The sequence below is a fragment of the Apteryx rowi genome, unplaced genomic scaffold, assembly GCF_003343035.1.
Source record: "Apteryx rowi isolate R43461 unplaced genomic scaffold, aptRow1 scaffold_77, whole genome shotgun sequence".
NCBI lineage: Eukaryota > Metazoa > Chordata > Aves > Apterygiformes > Apterygidae > Apteryx > Apteryx rowi.
The window spans coordinates 2,616,344-2,633,507 of record NW_020451060.1 but is presented as its reverse complement, the minus strand read 5'-3'; the positions used below and the strand labels follow the sequence as shown (position 1 = coordinate 2,633,507).

Here is a 17,164-nt window from a genome sequence, read left to right as displayed (position 1 = left end):
ACTAAAGCTGGCAGCCTGCTGATAAATTACCCCATGAAGACTGACACTTGGAGGATAGCCAGTCTTTTGCCTTTAACAGAAAAACAATACCTCAAACTCCTTTGATTTGGGGGGAAAAAAAACACTATTAAAAGGCAATAAATAGCAAAGCTACAACCATTGGTAATTTTTCTAATTCTAATTAGGAGAGAATTTACCTGCTAGACATAAGCCTGTACTAAAACTGTGATCAAATCATTCAACTCTGAGATGTTTCAATTCTGTTTCTTAACCCAGCTCTGTAATTTCATCTGCATGGGCCAAAACAAAACCTTGGATCCAAATCTCTCTGATCTTTCAGAAAGTTTGGAGCCAGTTCCAAAACTATTAAGACTCTGGGCCATCTCTATTACCTGACTAAGTCAAGCATTTTATAAGTACTGGTGGGGAGAGGGGCAATCTCTGGAAGTGAATAAGCATGCAGGAGATTTTCTGTCTGTTTAATGCACCGATTCTACTTCACCTGTTGTGGCAAACTGATACCTCACTGTCACTAACAGTCACAAATAACAAATGGAAATTCTCTATTCTCAACAAAAAGAGAGTACGTTAGATAGTAAAACTGGGAGAATAAATACAAACGAGTAACTCCATTAATTTGCTGCCTTTTTCTGTTCATAAATGATATGCAATAAGGTCATGATTTTCTAGTAATAATTTTACAGTCAYTTATCCATAAGTGTTGTGCACATTTGATATTAAAGTTGTTTAAAATAGGCATGGATCCAGATTGTCTGCTGGAGTAAAGCAGCATAGCCAAGAACCAAGCCCTGTTCTGTCTTTGAGTGAACATYATCACTTTTCATTTACCAATACTGACGGATTCAGAAGTTTGCTTTTCCTGAATATTTTCTTAAAATCATTCTAAATCTGCTGATCCACTAGAGAATAAACATTCATTAGTTAGGAGCAGGAAGCAAACACGCAGAAGGGAAAAAACAGAGTCCAAGTAAATTCATTTAAAAATTCAAATGAATATTCATGGCATTATTTTGCTATAGTTTCCATTCAGCTCTAATAGCAGTGCTATTTCTCTGAAGAACTAATTTAATTCAGCAGGTACATGTTTACATGTACAAAGGATCTCAATTAAGAGTTTCATCAACTCTTCACCATTCTCTCCTAGGCAGTGGATTTAAATGTAAAAGTCAGGAGTCCGAAGTCATTATATAGCTCCTTTTAACGGTGGGTTTGCCTGGAAAACTCTTAGAGGAAGAAAGTTTTCTTGAACATACCTGGGGAACCTCAACTTACTTGTGGCACAGTACATCTTTCTCTGCTGACAAGTTCCAAGGTTTTATAAACACAACAGGATTTAGCAGACTTGCTGCTGAGGGGGAATACAACAGGTTTCTGCCCTGTTTTTATAAAGGGAAAAGACAAGTCTGACTTCTTTCACACCATCATATTAGCAGACTAGCCCATTTGTTGTCATAAGACCTCTTCTTTCCTAATGTTTTATTTCAGCTGCTAAATATAAGTACTTGGCTGACCAACAGCTTTCTTAATTCATTATTGTCCACACATTCCCAGCTGGCAGAGATGCACCACAGAGGGATGCAGATGCTCAATTCGTAAATATTTGGTTGATATACAAAAGAGGTGTCAAGGACCACCAAACACTAAGGATGCCGTCACACAATCTCTCCCAGGTGGAGCTCTGACTGAAAAACATAAAACCATCTCACTGCTGCAGTTACCAATCACTATCCGCAGCCAGAAGCCACCCACCCTGGAGAGGTATGGCCAACCCAGTAACCAAGTTACATGAAGACTTTTTCAGATTCAGAGAGGCTCACTGAGTATAAGTTCTTCAAGTGTAAAGGCCTGATGCTGATCCTCCTTATAGCGCCGTAAGAAATCCCATTCAATTAATGCAATCACACCATTATAAAACCATTGATCTGAGATGTGTACGGGCTCAAACTGCGTGCCTCAAAAAATTGGCCTAAAAGTGAACAGTAACTAGTAAGAATTAATGATCCACAAGGAATTATGGATCTGCATACAYAGAATATAATTACTCAAAATTCAGATACTATAAAACCAAGTCCTGCTTTCTTTAGCTAGTATTCTATGCCTGTCTATCTAACCTCCTCTCAGATAAGTTAAAATAATTACTTTACAAATGAAAGGAATAGTGAGTGTCCACTTAATGAAAACACATTATCATTTCAGTGACATTTGAGGTGGAAGAAGTGGCAAAGAGGTCCTGAAGGAAGGAATTGCTATTAGGAATTCAAAATGTGTGATCTGCTCTGATTTCCCCTGTTGCAAAAGGTTCTCAGAAGGAGATCCAAAACTATTTCCCAAAAATGACTGTCCAACTGATTATCAAAATAGTTGTCCAGACTACCCCAGTATACAACATAAGGTTTTATGAAGCCCATTTTGAAACTTGCACTCAGCAAGGTGTAATCAGTGGGCCAGATTCACTGCTATGCTGCACAGGTACAGAGTATGAGACACTAGCATCTCTGTGACACACCTACATTTTTACCATTGAAACAACATTGGCGCTGATGGGTCCCCAACATAAGCCACCTTCCTCATTGACTGTGGGTTCACAAACAACTCCATTAGTTGATTTGTGGAGTCAGCCCATTTGCTGCTGAAGAAACTTCCAAAGAGAACCCTGACATGAAGACCTATGGGAAGGATATTGTAAAGGCACTTATTCTGATCTTGCAAAATCCCTACAATGGGGATTACTCCTCCATGAGACTTAACTTCACAACGTGCAGGAACAGAACTGGTAAAGGCCAGAAGCAGGCCCAGTTCTCAGAATTAAATCTGTAAGTCATACCAGCAACCTACTCAGATTTAGCTATCAACTGTCAAGAGGATATGTTATGGCTTCATTGATGAGAGAAAAGGAGAAACATAATAGAAATACTTATCAGCTAAAAGCAAGCTAGATAGAGGATTCAGCAGCCAGTTCTCAAATGGACACTTCACAGGGCTTTGCTGTTTGCTGCTGCCAAACATACATGGCCAGTGAGCAGGAAACCAAGCTGGTTATGTGCCTGCAAGACCGCACAGGCGACCTTGGTTCTGACATCTCCTAATGTCCAAATGCTTAATCTTCCCAACTTTCCCCTCATAGGTGTACTTCTCTGCAAAATTCTTTACAGAAACTAAAACACAATTCTTACCACAGCTCCTGACTACATAATGTACAGGAATTTCTGATTAAATTGTCACATGTGCACAGATTTTTTTTCACATGCCAAATGTTCAGCCTGTGCAGCTTTTAGTCCATTTGGTTATATAGTCTGGAAATACATTTTCCATAATGCACTCTCTTCAGAGAGTAACAGGGGAAAAAATTGTCATGGCTGATTCTGCCTTTGTTTTGGAAGCAGCAGTTGAGATAAACTGCAAAAAAGAGATGGTATGATTTGTATAACCAATACTATATATTTTTTAAAATGTCTATAACTAGGGAAAACAAACTTCCTGTAGAACTTCATTTAAAAAATGTGAAAATCCACTTGACTGTTTTCAACTGTTAGAGACTGGTAGAATTCTTTGACCTTGAGGAAGGGTGGGTCTTCTCCAAATAAGGCATATGTATTACTGCTTTGATTTTATCTTAATCTACAGCCATCTGCAAACTACATCACCATATTTCTTTGAAATGGGAAGTTCACTTTAACCAGGCTGGAACTGAACGAGGCACACTGGCTGAGTTAGCCCATGACATGGAGAGAGAACCACAGAGCACAGTTATTAGGAGTCTGCTGCTAAAGACCAATGTCTCTTTAATGTGATCCTGCCCTCGGTTTAATCTTTCAGTATGTCAAATTGAAATAAAGCAACAGAAAAGTTTTAGCTTGCACTTCCCTCCTCCCCTGTGCACTGAAAATATTTGCAGATGCTACAATGTAAGTGTCTAAGGAGCTTTAAAATCTTTTTTTTTTCCACCAATAGGAGGAAAAATTTACAATACAGGAAAGTGTGCAGTATAAAATTACACAACTTTAGATAACATTATGCCAATATCCAAGGATTCTGGAAGCTGAGAAGTGCTAGTTCTTTAGCAATCAATCCTACAACTTGGATGATTGGCATTAGCTGAAGAAACAGTCTCCTTACTAGAGCTGGATGGGAGCCAGGGTCTTCTGTTTTCCAGAAAATTCATCCTACTTTGTTTATTCAGAAAAGGACTAAAGCCAAAAAAAACTCACCTTCATGTGAGAGGAAATTTGGGTCAAAGTTATGTCTCACATTAGTCAAAAAAATTGTTTCATTAAAATTGAGACACTTTGTTGACTGGCCTTTTTCCTTGCATTTTTTCTAATGAAAATGATCTCAAAAAAGCTATTTTAAGATGATAAATTACAAAAAATCAAAATGATTATTTCACTTTCCCCTTAATAAAGTATCTTGCATTCAAAATACATCTCAGTGGAAGCTTTAACAGTCTAGAAAGCTTCAGACCAACTCTAACCCACCTTTTGTTGAATCTCAAATGAGCTCACTTCTAAACTGGTATTTCAAATAAAATACAACCAAGAGCTTTTCTGTTTGCAAGACCATTGTGGATTGATGCAAATGCTAGTTTTGATTTGAACAGAGCTTGGAAAAAAAAAGTTATCACACCATTAGAGTAAGAAGACAGATCTCCGAGTAGCAGAAGATATCAACAAGCCAACAAAGCTGAATATTACTTTCATCTTTTTTCATTCATCAGGGAATTTAAGAGAAAGACATCTTATTGCAGAGTGATTGCTCACACCAATAATTTTTGCAAGGGCAAAATTACATGTTTCAGGAGAGAATTTAAAATAAGTGTATTTGAGAACTAAACTGTTAGTTCAGGGCAAGATGAGAAATGCTTTTGTCACTTCTAACACAATGAAAAACTATCAGTGTCATACACATTGTCAAAAAAAAGTTTTGTGGGATTAAAAGTTACAGTGCTAAGCCACTCAAATAAAAATGCATTTTCTATTATATTTACCATCCACTGCTCTCCAGAAAGCTGAAAAATAAACTTGCTTCTTTCCTTCTCTATTTCATCTGCCAAAGCACGCCTCTTAGGGAGCTGAGGAGTCTTTCCGTACTTATCCAAGATCTTCTCATCAGTGTCTACAAAGCCATTTTTGAGGTATTTTGATTGTGGGATGCCTTTCTTCCGGCACTCTAGCATGAAGTTCCATTCCTGCTTTATCCTGAAACAGGGCCAGAAAGGGTTTATATGAATCAACTGAAACAACACAGCACAGAAGTCTTAAAACTTTTTCTTTGTTTCCACAATGATTAACAAAATAAAGTCACAAAACCAAATGCATTGTCCACTTAAAAAAAAAAATGCATTCAAACAGCCATGCTTAGATTTACCAGGCTGATATATAGATGTGAGCAGGATTTCATTTAGTAACTGTAATACAGTGACATCCAGGGAATAACAGAAAAGCAGTGACTGAGCCACTGTCACAGAAAGCAGTATGAGTTATGCCATTGATTTCAACAGGATAGGAAATAGATTGACACTGAACAAGTAAGTAACAAATTATATGTATGAATAAAACAAGGACCTGGTGATATATGCAGAATTTTTCAGCTGGAAAAGATATTTTAGCACCTAAGGTGTTAGAAACATTTTTTTTTCCTTCTCTCTCCTATTCAAGGATAATGATCTATTTTCATTTTTTAAAACATTATCTTCCAACATCATCTTAGGAGGTAAAGGTCAAAGTTATCACATGCCAACTAATTTCTATTTCGACTCCAGTGTAACTTTAGGCTCACCTCCAGGATGAAGTTTCATCCATATAACTTCAGGCACAAATTTAATTTGACATAATTAAGCAGTGCTAACTGCACGTGCTTTAATTTGAGAGAGATTTATTTCAGCTTAGTCAATTAAGGAACAAGTTGATTAACTGAAGCAAGTCTTCCTTATACCAAAAATAAGACTCTGCAGAGGCCCTTGTCTCATAAATCTGATCTTACACTTTGAATGCTAGGTTCTTGTTGTACATGAGATTCAATTATATGATCTCCACCCTCTGGCAGAAATTTTAAGCAAAAGACTTGAAGAAAACTGACAGATGCAGCAGGGCACAAAGTTCAAGATAATGTACACTATAGGGGAAGTCAAAAATGGTACATCCTAGAAAAGGGAATGAAATGCAAGTTTGTAAAGTTCAAGTAAGAAGTAATAAAAACAATAAACATATTCCCAGCTAAGCATGGAAAGTTCTCTAAAATGCTAAACTGTAAAAACTAAGACATATGAAAGAATGTCTAGTTTTAAATCAGGTACAAGAAATCAGTTACAAACTTCGGTATAGGAAACATCTTCACAATATGGTAAAAATAAGTTAATCTTTGGACGCTTGTAGCAAGGTAGAAGTTAGAAGCTGAAGAGCAGAGTATATTGACGGGGAACCGATAGTGCACATTAAGTCATATTCGACCCTATGTTATCAAAATAAACCTGGATCTCTAGGGATCAAAACTCCAAGCTTAAATAGGAAGAGTATTACTGAGACAGTAGTAAACTGCCCAGCACTAATTGTGACCTTAGGGGAGGTTGGAGAGACTCAAAAACAGAGAGCACAGCAACAGTGGGAGACTTCTGTTATCCACACACAAGTCATACATCGACGTGATGCAGACCTCACACTTTTGGGAATCACGTATGGCTGTTCATCAGCACTGCTAGTCTTAGACTTGATTCAGTTTCCAGTAACAAACCATACACAACTCATCACAGAACTACTGAAGGCCTCTTCTGTAGTAATGACTACATTGTATTCCCATGCAGCATCCCCATAAAGAAAAAAACAAGAAAAGAATATTCTAAAATGCATTCAGTTTTAGAAGACAAACTACATTAAAAAAAGTGGTTAGAAGTGCGGCTCACTGGGTAAAATGCTGGCAGACTGCATGAAAACAGTGCAGTCTCAGAATAAGTACATTCTTACAAAGCCACAACAAGGATCTCTTTCTCCCTCACTTCCAAAAATAGGAAAAGAAAAAAGAGAAAGTGGCATTTATGTCCAAATGAAGAAGTGAAAAGGCAGTGTAAGCTCTGACAAATTAAATGTAAAACCACAAAAAGCCAAGTGAAGAGAAGTCATTTATTGCAGGTATGCAAATGAATAGGAAAAAGGTTTTCTAATGTAGAAGCAGGAAGCCTCTCAGATATGGTGGGAATGATAACTTATCAAGGTACGAAAGGAACAGTGAAGGAATATTTAAAGAAGCTGTTAAGAAAGCTGCAGAAAAGTGAAACTTATTCTTGGTTTCAGTGTTCATTAGAGAGGACAGTTTGCTCTTCACTGGTAAGCAGTTGGAGGGCTTTCCTGTATTTAAAGTGTCAATAGAGGAAGCTTGAGAATAAAAAAAAAGTTATCTGAAGAGTGACAAATCTCCCAGTTTCTCCCAGTGCCTAACTGTGGACACCCTTATATCATAGGAGTCTGAAATATGAATGAGTTCAGGAAAAAAAAAAGATTGGACAGTCAGAAAAAAGGTTCAGCAAGTTTAGCTCAGGGAGTCCCTAGAAGAGAGGCTTTAGTAAGAGTAAAGGAAAGGTTCACCACCAACCTGCAGTATCTGGAATATTTTTTGTAAGCTATTTGATATAACAAAGACAAGAAGAAAATGGGTTAGACCAGACAGCTGTTTAGCCTGTTTTGTGATCCTTCAGCATACTGCATCTGATACTGAGAGACAGACAGCAGMGCACCTGATTGCCCTCGACAGCCCTATCAAAGGGTATCCCCACCAGCTGCAGCCTGGAAGCCTGCATCAGATAACAGCATTTTCCATATCAGGAGACATGAAAGCTGAAACACCTCTCTCAGCTGCCTCAACGCCTGAGCCAATTCAATTTATAGTGCTGAAGTTACTTATTCAATCTGTCATCTGAACCCCAGAGATCACTAGCACAATAGAGGGCAGACAATGCCATAGCAAGAGGTCACTAGAAAAAGCTAGAACAAAACACTTTGATATAGTATAAGAAAACTAAATAGACCCAAAACACCTACACATTGTTTTCTAAAACTCTTCTACCAGGGAGCATAGCTAATTAGTTATAAAAGCTCTCTGTTACCGTGAGAGGTAGGTGGGAAGTGAAGTGGGCAGGAAAAATGTGAATTAAAATCCCCAAGGAAGAGAACAACAAAAGGATCTGAACCATTCAAAAGCATAAACTGAAAAGGACCAAAACCCTGGAGTTCTGTTTTCTAAAATCTTAGAAATAATCCTTTACATACCACTGCTGTACTGCTATTTCTTACATCCTCCTCCAGCCTTCTACATACTGCCTCTCCGTCCCTCTGTGAAGCTTAACTCTGCAGAACTGCCCTCTCATTTCTTGGAAATCCTTTATTCTCCAAAAAATTAAACATTTGATTTCAGTGCATAATTCAATGCACTGGAAAAGTTTCACCCCAAGACGCTCTTCATATTCACTGCTCTTCACTTGTCCAAAGAAATGGGTGAATCATTCCTCGCAGTATAAGTTCCAAGAGCCTTAGAAATCTGAACAAACAAAAAGAAGAGGTCAAAAAGTCTAACTCTAGTCAAAAAGCAAGACACAGAGCTGCTGTACTATACCTCAGTGCTGGCTGTGTCAGGTAGAACCCAGGAACACAACATACACCTGCAGAGGGAAGGTCTGAGATACCCGTTTTTACTCTCTACCAACAGGGGATATGGAAAAGGGCAAGAAGGGAGGTATATTAAAGATGAAAGAATAAGTTGTACTCTGACACTTTATTGATAAAATACACAAAATACAAGTCTCAGGAGGCCACGATACATTGTTAGTCAAATAAGAAAAAATGCATATAAAAAACACTGTTAACCAAATCAGTCAGTGAAATACTGCCCAAAAGAAAGACAGACATTAAAAATTAAATCTGGTGAGGAATCCAACATGAATATCACACACTGTGTCAAATTTCTTCTTTACTCATACATCAAATTATGGCAACACACTCTTCTAAGCTTTTCAGGAATGCTCTCTTACGGTCACGAAGTATTAAGTACAAATATATTTTGAACAGATAGAAAGTGAATTAATAATGCTGCAATATGCCTAACTCTGTACAGTACATGTCAGAATGAAAATATGATACATCCCAAGGGCAGAGGGTCTAATCACTTGCAATACCACTGTATCTGTGGGGTACACATTAACCAAATGAATCAGTATGAGTCTTCCTGGCCTGGAAGTGTGACTTATAAATCAGTGACTGGCTGTATTATCAGTATGCTCTTCTAATCTTATGCCAGTGGGGAAAAAGCTGAGAGACTTGCAGTAGACAAACTGATATATATCACTAAACAAAGATTACAAAGCTGTAGCTTGCATACTACAGTTGAGATCAAACCAAAGAGATCTATTCAACCACGTTTGTTGCTCAGCTCTGTCTACGCATTGCCAAAGCATGGAGATGATGTTGCTTCTTTAAGGATCCTTATGAAAATAAAGACCATTAAGTTTTCTTTTAGTTGCAATCTTCAGTTAGAATAGGATTACCACCATGTTTTTGGTATCTAAAGGCTATTACATGAATGTTCTGGAATGGGAGAAAAGACATCTAAAGTAGTGTGGCAAACTTTAAAAAAATACACATATAAAAGCAGCCTTTAAATATGCTAATATTCTTCTTCTAAAAAAAATAATTTCTGGTCTTGGCACTTTAAAGGCTCCAAATATTCCAGGAACACATTTTCACATATGACAAATGAGTAGGTGTCAAAACCATAACCCTCCTGAAGTTTGTCTTTTTATAACTGTTCAGCAGTAAAATAGTTTGAGCTTCCTCCAGAGCTTGATTAAGCACATGCCATCTTATTAAAGAAAGAACTATCAGTTTCAACATTCAAGAAATGGGTTTTAATCCAGTTAAGCCTAATTTAGGTGGGAGTATGAATATGAAAAATAATTTTTCTGGACATAGCACCCAGATGAAATCACATATTCCAGCTCAGCTAACTATTTCAGTACTACAACTTCAATCATGCAAATAGTCTCACTAATTCTAGTAAAGCTGAGTACGTCTGCTTATGTTTGTCCAACAAGGTATATGCCAAACAAGGTACCTTTATACAAATGCATACCTGTATGACTTCACCAGAACAGACTTTAAATGCTGTAGAGCAAGGGTTATTTCTTCCAAGCTGTTAAAATCTCACTACAGCCCAATAAGCTGCTGCTTTTCAGTAAACTCTGAAGAAGATATACTGTAGATACAGATATAGATAGATATAGATGTAGGATCAGCAGGGAAAGAGTGATAAATTATTTCTGGTTTGGTTAGCGATGAACGTGTCTTCAAGTAATCTTTCCTCAAACATTACATCACTATTGAAGTATATCCACAGCAAAGAGATTTCACAGTATATAATTAAGATTTGTTATAAATCAGTATTTCCTTATGGGGACATGCGAGCTCCTTGCTTGTCATTTTAGATTCTCCAACAATACCACAGATCTAATCAACCTTATGCAAATAATTACTGTAGGATAAATTCAATGAATGTACCCTTCAAAGGAGTCACCAGCTTGGAAAACAAAAAGTTTATTAGTAAGGATTGAGCCATTCCAGAGGGAATATTTGTGTTTCTTTGAAAGTATAAATAGTTCTTCCTTCTGCTTTGTTAAATGTCTGATTAGGAGGTCTTCAGGAAAAAGCTAAGCAGCTTAAATAAGGCAATGAAGTTTCATTAGATGGCACTGTTTCCTCTAAATCAGGAGGGAGGAAATAACCAAGCCACTACTTGATGACACCAGTTTAGTACTCCTGAGTGACATTTAAATCAGAATCACGAGCCATGCAGGATCATTCAATAATCCTATAGAAGTTCCAGAAGAGCAGCACAGTTAAACTGGAGCACAGCCCAGACTAATATTAATGACAGACTAATAACATTTCCCCCCCATTTCAACTGCATTGATTCAATCTCAGCCCATCTGCCAGGCTCTTCCATGGGTTATAGAGGATTGTGGCTGAACAGCAGCTCTTATCTCTCAACCCACATGTATTCATTACATTAGAGGCAAGGTCTGTGCGCACAAATGCATAAAAACACAAGGCAAATAACACAAGCGGTTACTAGTGCTGCCAGATTGCACACCAACTTTGTTACCCATAATTTTTGTAATATTTATGTTTGGGGCTAAGGGCTCCCAGCCTGAGATTTAGGCTTGCTCAGAAAAATTTTCCAATTGGATTTTGATGAGGATATAAACTTCACAAATAAAATCTTAGTTCAGCTACAAATATATTACACCACTAAAGTTTGACAGAGAATTAGAGACAAACCTATTTTATTAAAAAAGACATAAGCTCTCAGGGAAAGAAGTTATTTTCTGCCTATAAAATCAAAGTTTTCTTTGGATTTTTAATATTCAGGAAGTGCATAGTTCAGAAAAGTAATATGCACACAGGTAGTTAGCCAGCCCTCAAGAGAAAAGTTTTAGAGAAGAGACACATCGAAGCATGCGGCTGAACAAACTGTTATTTTTCCTGTATGTTTGGTTGGTGGACAGGGAAGGCAGTGCCATTTCACAGGAAAGATTTAGACAACCAAAGATTTAGACATCCAGGCAAACAGTTTTGGCATTCCCTTACTTAATTGTTTAATTGCTTAGCCCTCAATTTTTACCTTACCTGCTTTTCAAATAGTAGATAAACACATTGCAATCCTTCCCAAAGAATCATCTAACAAATTGTAAGTTTTACCTTCCTTCCTCATCCAAAAAAAAAAAAAAAACAGAGAGGAAAAATTAATGGGGAAATTTAACATATCACATCAAGTTAGCCTGAGAGCCTGCAGGATTTCGGGATACAAGATTGTTCAGCACTATCAGAATCTAAGAGATTAAATGCAAAACTGCACTATAAACAAGCTTCTTTCTATAATGAGGACTTTCATACACAGATAAATTTGCCCTTTTCTGGCATTATTTTTGTAGCAATGTGTTCATATCTTAARAGCCAGATACAAGCCCCTTGCAATAGTCTCAGTACACTGTTCTGTAGAACCTGGTTTCACTGGCCAGCTGTTTAAACATCTGTTCCAGAAGCTGTAAATTCCCCAAATCTTTACAAGGTCTAGCCATTAATGCAGACAAGGTTCAAGCTTTGCATTTATTTGTGAGGTTTCCCTTTTAGAAAATCTTCAGGTAAAAAAGAGAAATATCTTACATGTGACTGTTTACTGACCTCCATGAACTAAATTACCTTGCCCCAAGACAAGCAAAATTCTCTGGATGCTAACTGGAGTTTTTCCTCAAATAACACTTACTACCTTTTGCTGCATATTACCAGGTCATTTTACATTGCAATGGGACTGATGAGGAACTGCATACTCTCGAGGGCATTAGTGAATTAGAGCCTCTTTGAGGAAAGCAGGATTTTTGTTAAAAAGCAGCAGCCTCAGCCAGATAGATTCCAAACTCATCTGTTACACTAGTGTGTTTGCAGAGAAACTCAATTATAATTTCAACCTTACTTGGGAATTCACTCCATCTGCTGGCAAAAGTAAATATCTAGAATCTTAAATGTTATAATGCAGTCCTCAGTTTGGGAAGCTGCTTCTCTGAATGTCTTTGGGGGATTATCATTTTGCATTAGAATCCTTTCCAAAATTTTTATTTATTATGAACTGACAGTGAGTACTAGCACTAATTTCAGTGGACCTACGCAAGAGTGGTAAGATTTTAATCACTGAATAGACAGACTAGCATAATTTTCTCACTCATGCAACTCCCTGAAATAAGGAAATACATTTCTATATGGAGACATGGTTTCTATTATGCATTTAATCACAATTACAAGTTTCAGCTATACTTTAAAGTTAGCTAGAAGCAAAATCATGTCCTACCTTCAAAAGCACTGAAAAGCATCAACTCGTTATCTGACCTTTAGGACTAAAAGCTAGTGGTAACTGCATACCTCAAAATAAAAGGATTTTTATTTTAACTGAATTTTGCATTTTATTACCAATATTTTTATGACTCTGACCATTATTCTACCAGTTTCATCCATTATGTGATGCTGGCACCATAAGAATGAACATGAACTTTGCCATTAATTTCAGCAAGTGAAATATCGATCACTCATAGGTAGGACCAAAGTCTGGTGTACTTCATCCTTTATGCCAGAAACTCTAAAAGAAATAGATCAACTGAAGAGGCACCTTATTGCTTAGCATGGAGAAGTGCAGCAGGATAGGGTACTGTATGCAAGTTGCAAGTTAAAGAAGGAAAACAAAATGCCTTTGTGAATGCTGAAAGCACACTTGCAACTTGTTATTTCTCTGCATCATATCCTAACCTTATTAATGTAAAAGGGCACAATAGGCCACCAAGCTTCACGCTTTTACCCAAAGGGGTGGCTCGAGATAAACAACCACGGATGAAAGTGACAGGGAGAGCATACTGTTTTTATGGAAAACACAACTCACAGGACAGTCTGAGTCTTAACCAACACTATAGGCAAAAGACATGGGAGCTAGACTTTGGAGCATATGAGGGTATCTTCTTTTTTCTCTTGCATGCATAAGTTCCCTATGTACAGTATTTCTATAGTAGTCAGGTTAGAAGTTACCTCTGGTACCAGTAGACCAAAAAAAATGGGGCAGAGGGGTGTTGGCATTTGTAGCCACCTCTGATAGACTGACTTTTCAGACCTGCAGGTGCCCATGAACTGTTAGAAGCCATGCATTCCTCCTAAAAGTCCTTTCACAAAGGTGGTTGCAATGGCATAGCAAGAGCCACTAGCTGACATGGAGAAGGAGTGCAGAGTTTTCTGCTTTATCTGCCACAGAATTACACAAAGCCATTTCTCAGCATAGCTTCTGGGACAGTAATAAGCTTTTATTGGGTTTGCTTTTACCAGATTCCAAATCCTTTCGCTTCTCTTTTCCATCGTACAGGTAAAGCTCACAACAAATATTTTCTAYCCGTCAGCATTTATCAAAGGGAAAGCCTACCTCTACTAGCAAATTTAATCTGAAAGAGAAGAACTTCATTTTTCTTTTCTTTTTTTGTTAGGATTTTTTTTAATGCAGGCTTAGGGTAGGGAAAGAGGGAATCAAAATTATGACACTGGATGTTTTAAAGAGAACAGCGATGTAAAAAAGGCAGTCAGACTTCACACTAACTCTGATCTCCCCTCAGCCCAGCTGCTCTGTTGCAAGGTCAATGAATCCACAAATGGGGTTCCCTGAGCCAGCCAAAGCGCCGCACCCAGATTCAGTGCTGCCCTTCAGCTAGGGCACTGTTTAACCCTGAGCACTTCAGTTTTAAAGCAGAAAGTGTTTTTCATGGCTTTGTTCTCTTCTCACAAGGGAAAAAATGGTAAGTCATATGTTTCCGACACTGCCAGCACAGTATAATATTTCACTGTCTCCAATGGGGATGAACATAAAGAAACCAAAATATTGCTTAAACAAACCATAAATAAAATATAATAAAAATAATAACATGGTTAGTAAGTGTAAGTATAATATTCAAGCTTCTCTAATATTTTGGACAAGAGAAAACTCCTCTGATAGTTATTTTGTTCTGCCATCTCCTTCCTATTTAAGAGCAATTGTATGTGTCTATTTCATTCCTTTTTGTTTCTCCCGTCAATTCAACAAAAGACTTACAATATTTCTTAGTACAGAATTTTATGAGTATGTTTTCATGAATTCCACAATCAGAAACACTTCTATATTGCATATAAAAAGTATAAGAGTACGAAGTGCATTATTTTTTTCTTCAAATTAGATCTACACAGTAGAACAGTGAAAAACACCATTAATAAATCACAATCTGAATAGGAAAGTGTAGGCACTAATGAAATACAAGCATAGTTTGTGCATCATTTCTGTTACAATCATTTAAGGAGAGGCAGCAAGAAATGAAGAAACCAAACCCAACAAATTAAAGTTTGAATCACCTGACTATACATGATGATATTAACAGATTTGTTAACAGACTCATTTAAAAAGAACAACAAAAAAATTGGCTTACCGCTCTAATGAGCTCTTTTCTAATCTTTCTTTCTCCTTCCTTTGACGTTCTTTGTTCTTCTTAACTCGAGTTTCCCACAGTCCTCTTATGACAGAAAAGTCAAATATTATCACCTGATGTCCCATGCTGTTGACATTAAGTTTCTCCTGCAATAATAAGCCATCATGAGCACTTCAGGAAAGAAGTAATGAAAAAAAAATAAAGAGCTGAACACCATCATATTTCTTTAATCTGGGGAAAAAATCATAAGAAATAGTAACAAAATATATGCCTTCCATCTTACCTGATTTGTCTAAGTTTTTGTGCTTGCAGTAATCAATATATCATACAATTGGCTTCTACATAAAATCAATGGCAACGGTTAAGAGTTTGTTGAATTTTAGAGTCCTTCCACTTTTCCCTTTCCAAGTTAAAGACACAATCACAAAGAAATACCAACTTGATTAAGGATCATTGATGAAAATAGCTTCAAGAACTTTGTTTCTTTTAACAACTTTTAACAATTTACATAACAGTACTAGTGAACTGAGAGCTCAAAGTAACTGTTCATCTCAAAGCAAGCAAAAGCACTCAATATCACCATACTGGTCTTTAGGTATCCAAGCAATCCTGTTTCAGTGGAATTGTTTGCATAAATAGATGCTTATTTGTGAAAGGTGTTGAAAGACCAGACCTATAACATACAAAGATAACTTACCTATTGCCGAGACAAGGTTTGTGAAACATGGCCCCATTTATGAGTATGTATAGTTACCTTCCAGCAATTGAAGGCTTACCAAAGTTCTAGGTCTTGAGCCTATCTTTAACATGCTGTTACGAATTGAGCCGAACTAAAGCCTAAGTCACCAAGTTTCCTTTACCTAGTTAAAGCTGCAGGTACTTTGCTTCTACTGAAGTCAGTGACAAAGTTCCCATTCCTTTTAACAGTAAACTGTTAAGCTCAAGCTTAAGCAGATATGAGCACTATCTTTTTACCTGAAGGAAAAAAAAAGAAAACACTGATATCTTTAACAACCACAAGAGGTGAAGACCTTGGATTTGCATGTTGTGAAAAACAGTGTGACTGGCAGCAAGGTGTCCCTTAACAATCTGTGGCAATGGCTCAGTACAAACAAAGGAAGCAAACCACTTACTAGATCACTAACACAAGCACAGATATACATAATGTCTTGAAATCACTGGTGAAAATGTAATTAACCCAACCTAACATTTATTATGAAATGCAGCTAGGTTATCTACACAGGACTTCTGTCATACTTACTTCTTCATAAAATGGTTCACTGCACCACTACAAAGTCTTATTAAACAGAAATTTGAAGTCTTTTAAAAATAATTGCTCCCACCAAGATAAAAACACAGAAAAGGAAAATCAGTTTAAGCTTAAGCTTTAAGATTTCATTAAATGCCACTTTTATCATACCATTCATTAGCTTAAAAAATAGAGAATGGAAAGAAGAAAACCCCACTGGAATGTCAACTGATCACTGAAAAAGCAGTCTGCCCCTTCCTTTACTGGGTATTTTCAAGCTTTTAGCTATTACTTTTCCCTCAGACCTTACTCTGATCATTTCTTCCAAGTTCTGTGTCCCTGCACTGGGGCCATTTATTATCTGTCCTTCTGTCATAACACTGAGGAGGAAGTTCTCTCCCCTGCATTTTTCCTCTTCACACTTTTCGTAACTGTTCTTTTTCTCTTCACGTATAAATCTCCCTCATACATAACACAAAGGAACAATCCCTTGCGAGTCAGCAAAACATCTTCATCTTCATCACACCACAGGGTGAATTAAAAATAATTATGCAGATGTACACCAAAAGAAAAGGTTCCTACTTGTTCTCCTTATCTGTCATCTCACTAAGAAATATCCCAAATGCCTCTAAATACTAGCACAGAGACTGGTCTGAGACTGGTATTTTTCTATGACAAAAATGTTTTATAACTTAGGATGGTTATATAACTGCTATCTTTGCTGTTCGTAAAGCAGCTGCTTCTGTTGCTCGTTTATCTTTACAAGCCTTAACAATAAGACCATGAATACTTCCCAGCATATCTCAAATCAGCTGCTGAYAGCAGCAGAGTCAAAACGCCATTAATAGCAGCGTAATGAGAACAGTGACCTTACTCAT

General features: G+C 37.2%; 1 protein-coding gene across 1 annotated transcript in view; it reads right to left on the bottom strand.

Annotated features, from left to right (window-relative positions):
• Positions 1-15,162, bottom strand: part of LRRC2 (leucine rich repeat containing 2) — a 49,536-nt gene extending 34,374 nt beyond the window's left edge. The window contains exons 1-2 of the mRNA XM_026088510.1: positions 15,038-15,162; positions 5,006-5,216 (exon numbers count right to left, since the gene is read on the bottom strand). Coding sequence (XP_025944295.1) covers positions 5,006-5,216; positions 15,038-15,162 — 336 coding nt within the window. The remainder of the gene's footprint in view (positions 1-5,005; positions 5,217-15,037) is intronic.
• Between the last annotated feature and the right edge of the window lie 2,002 nt (positions 15,163-17,164).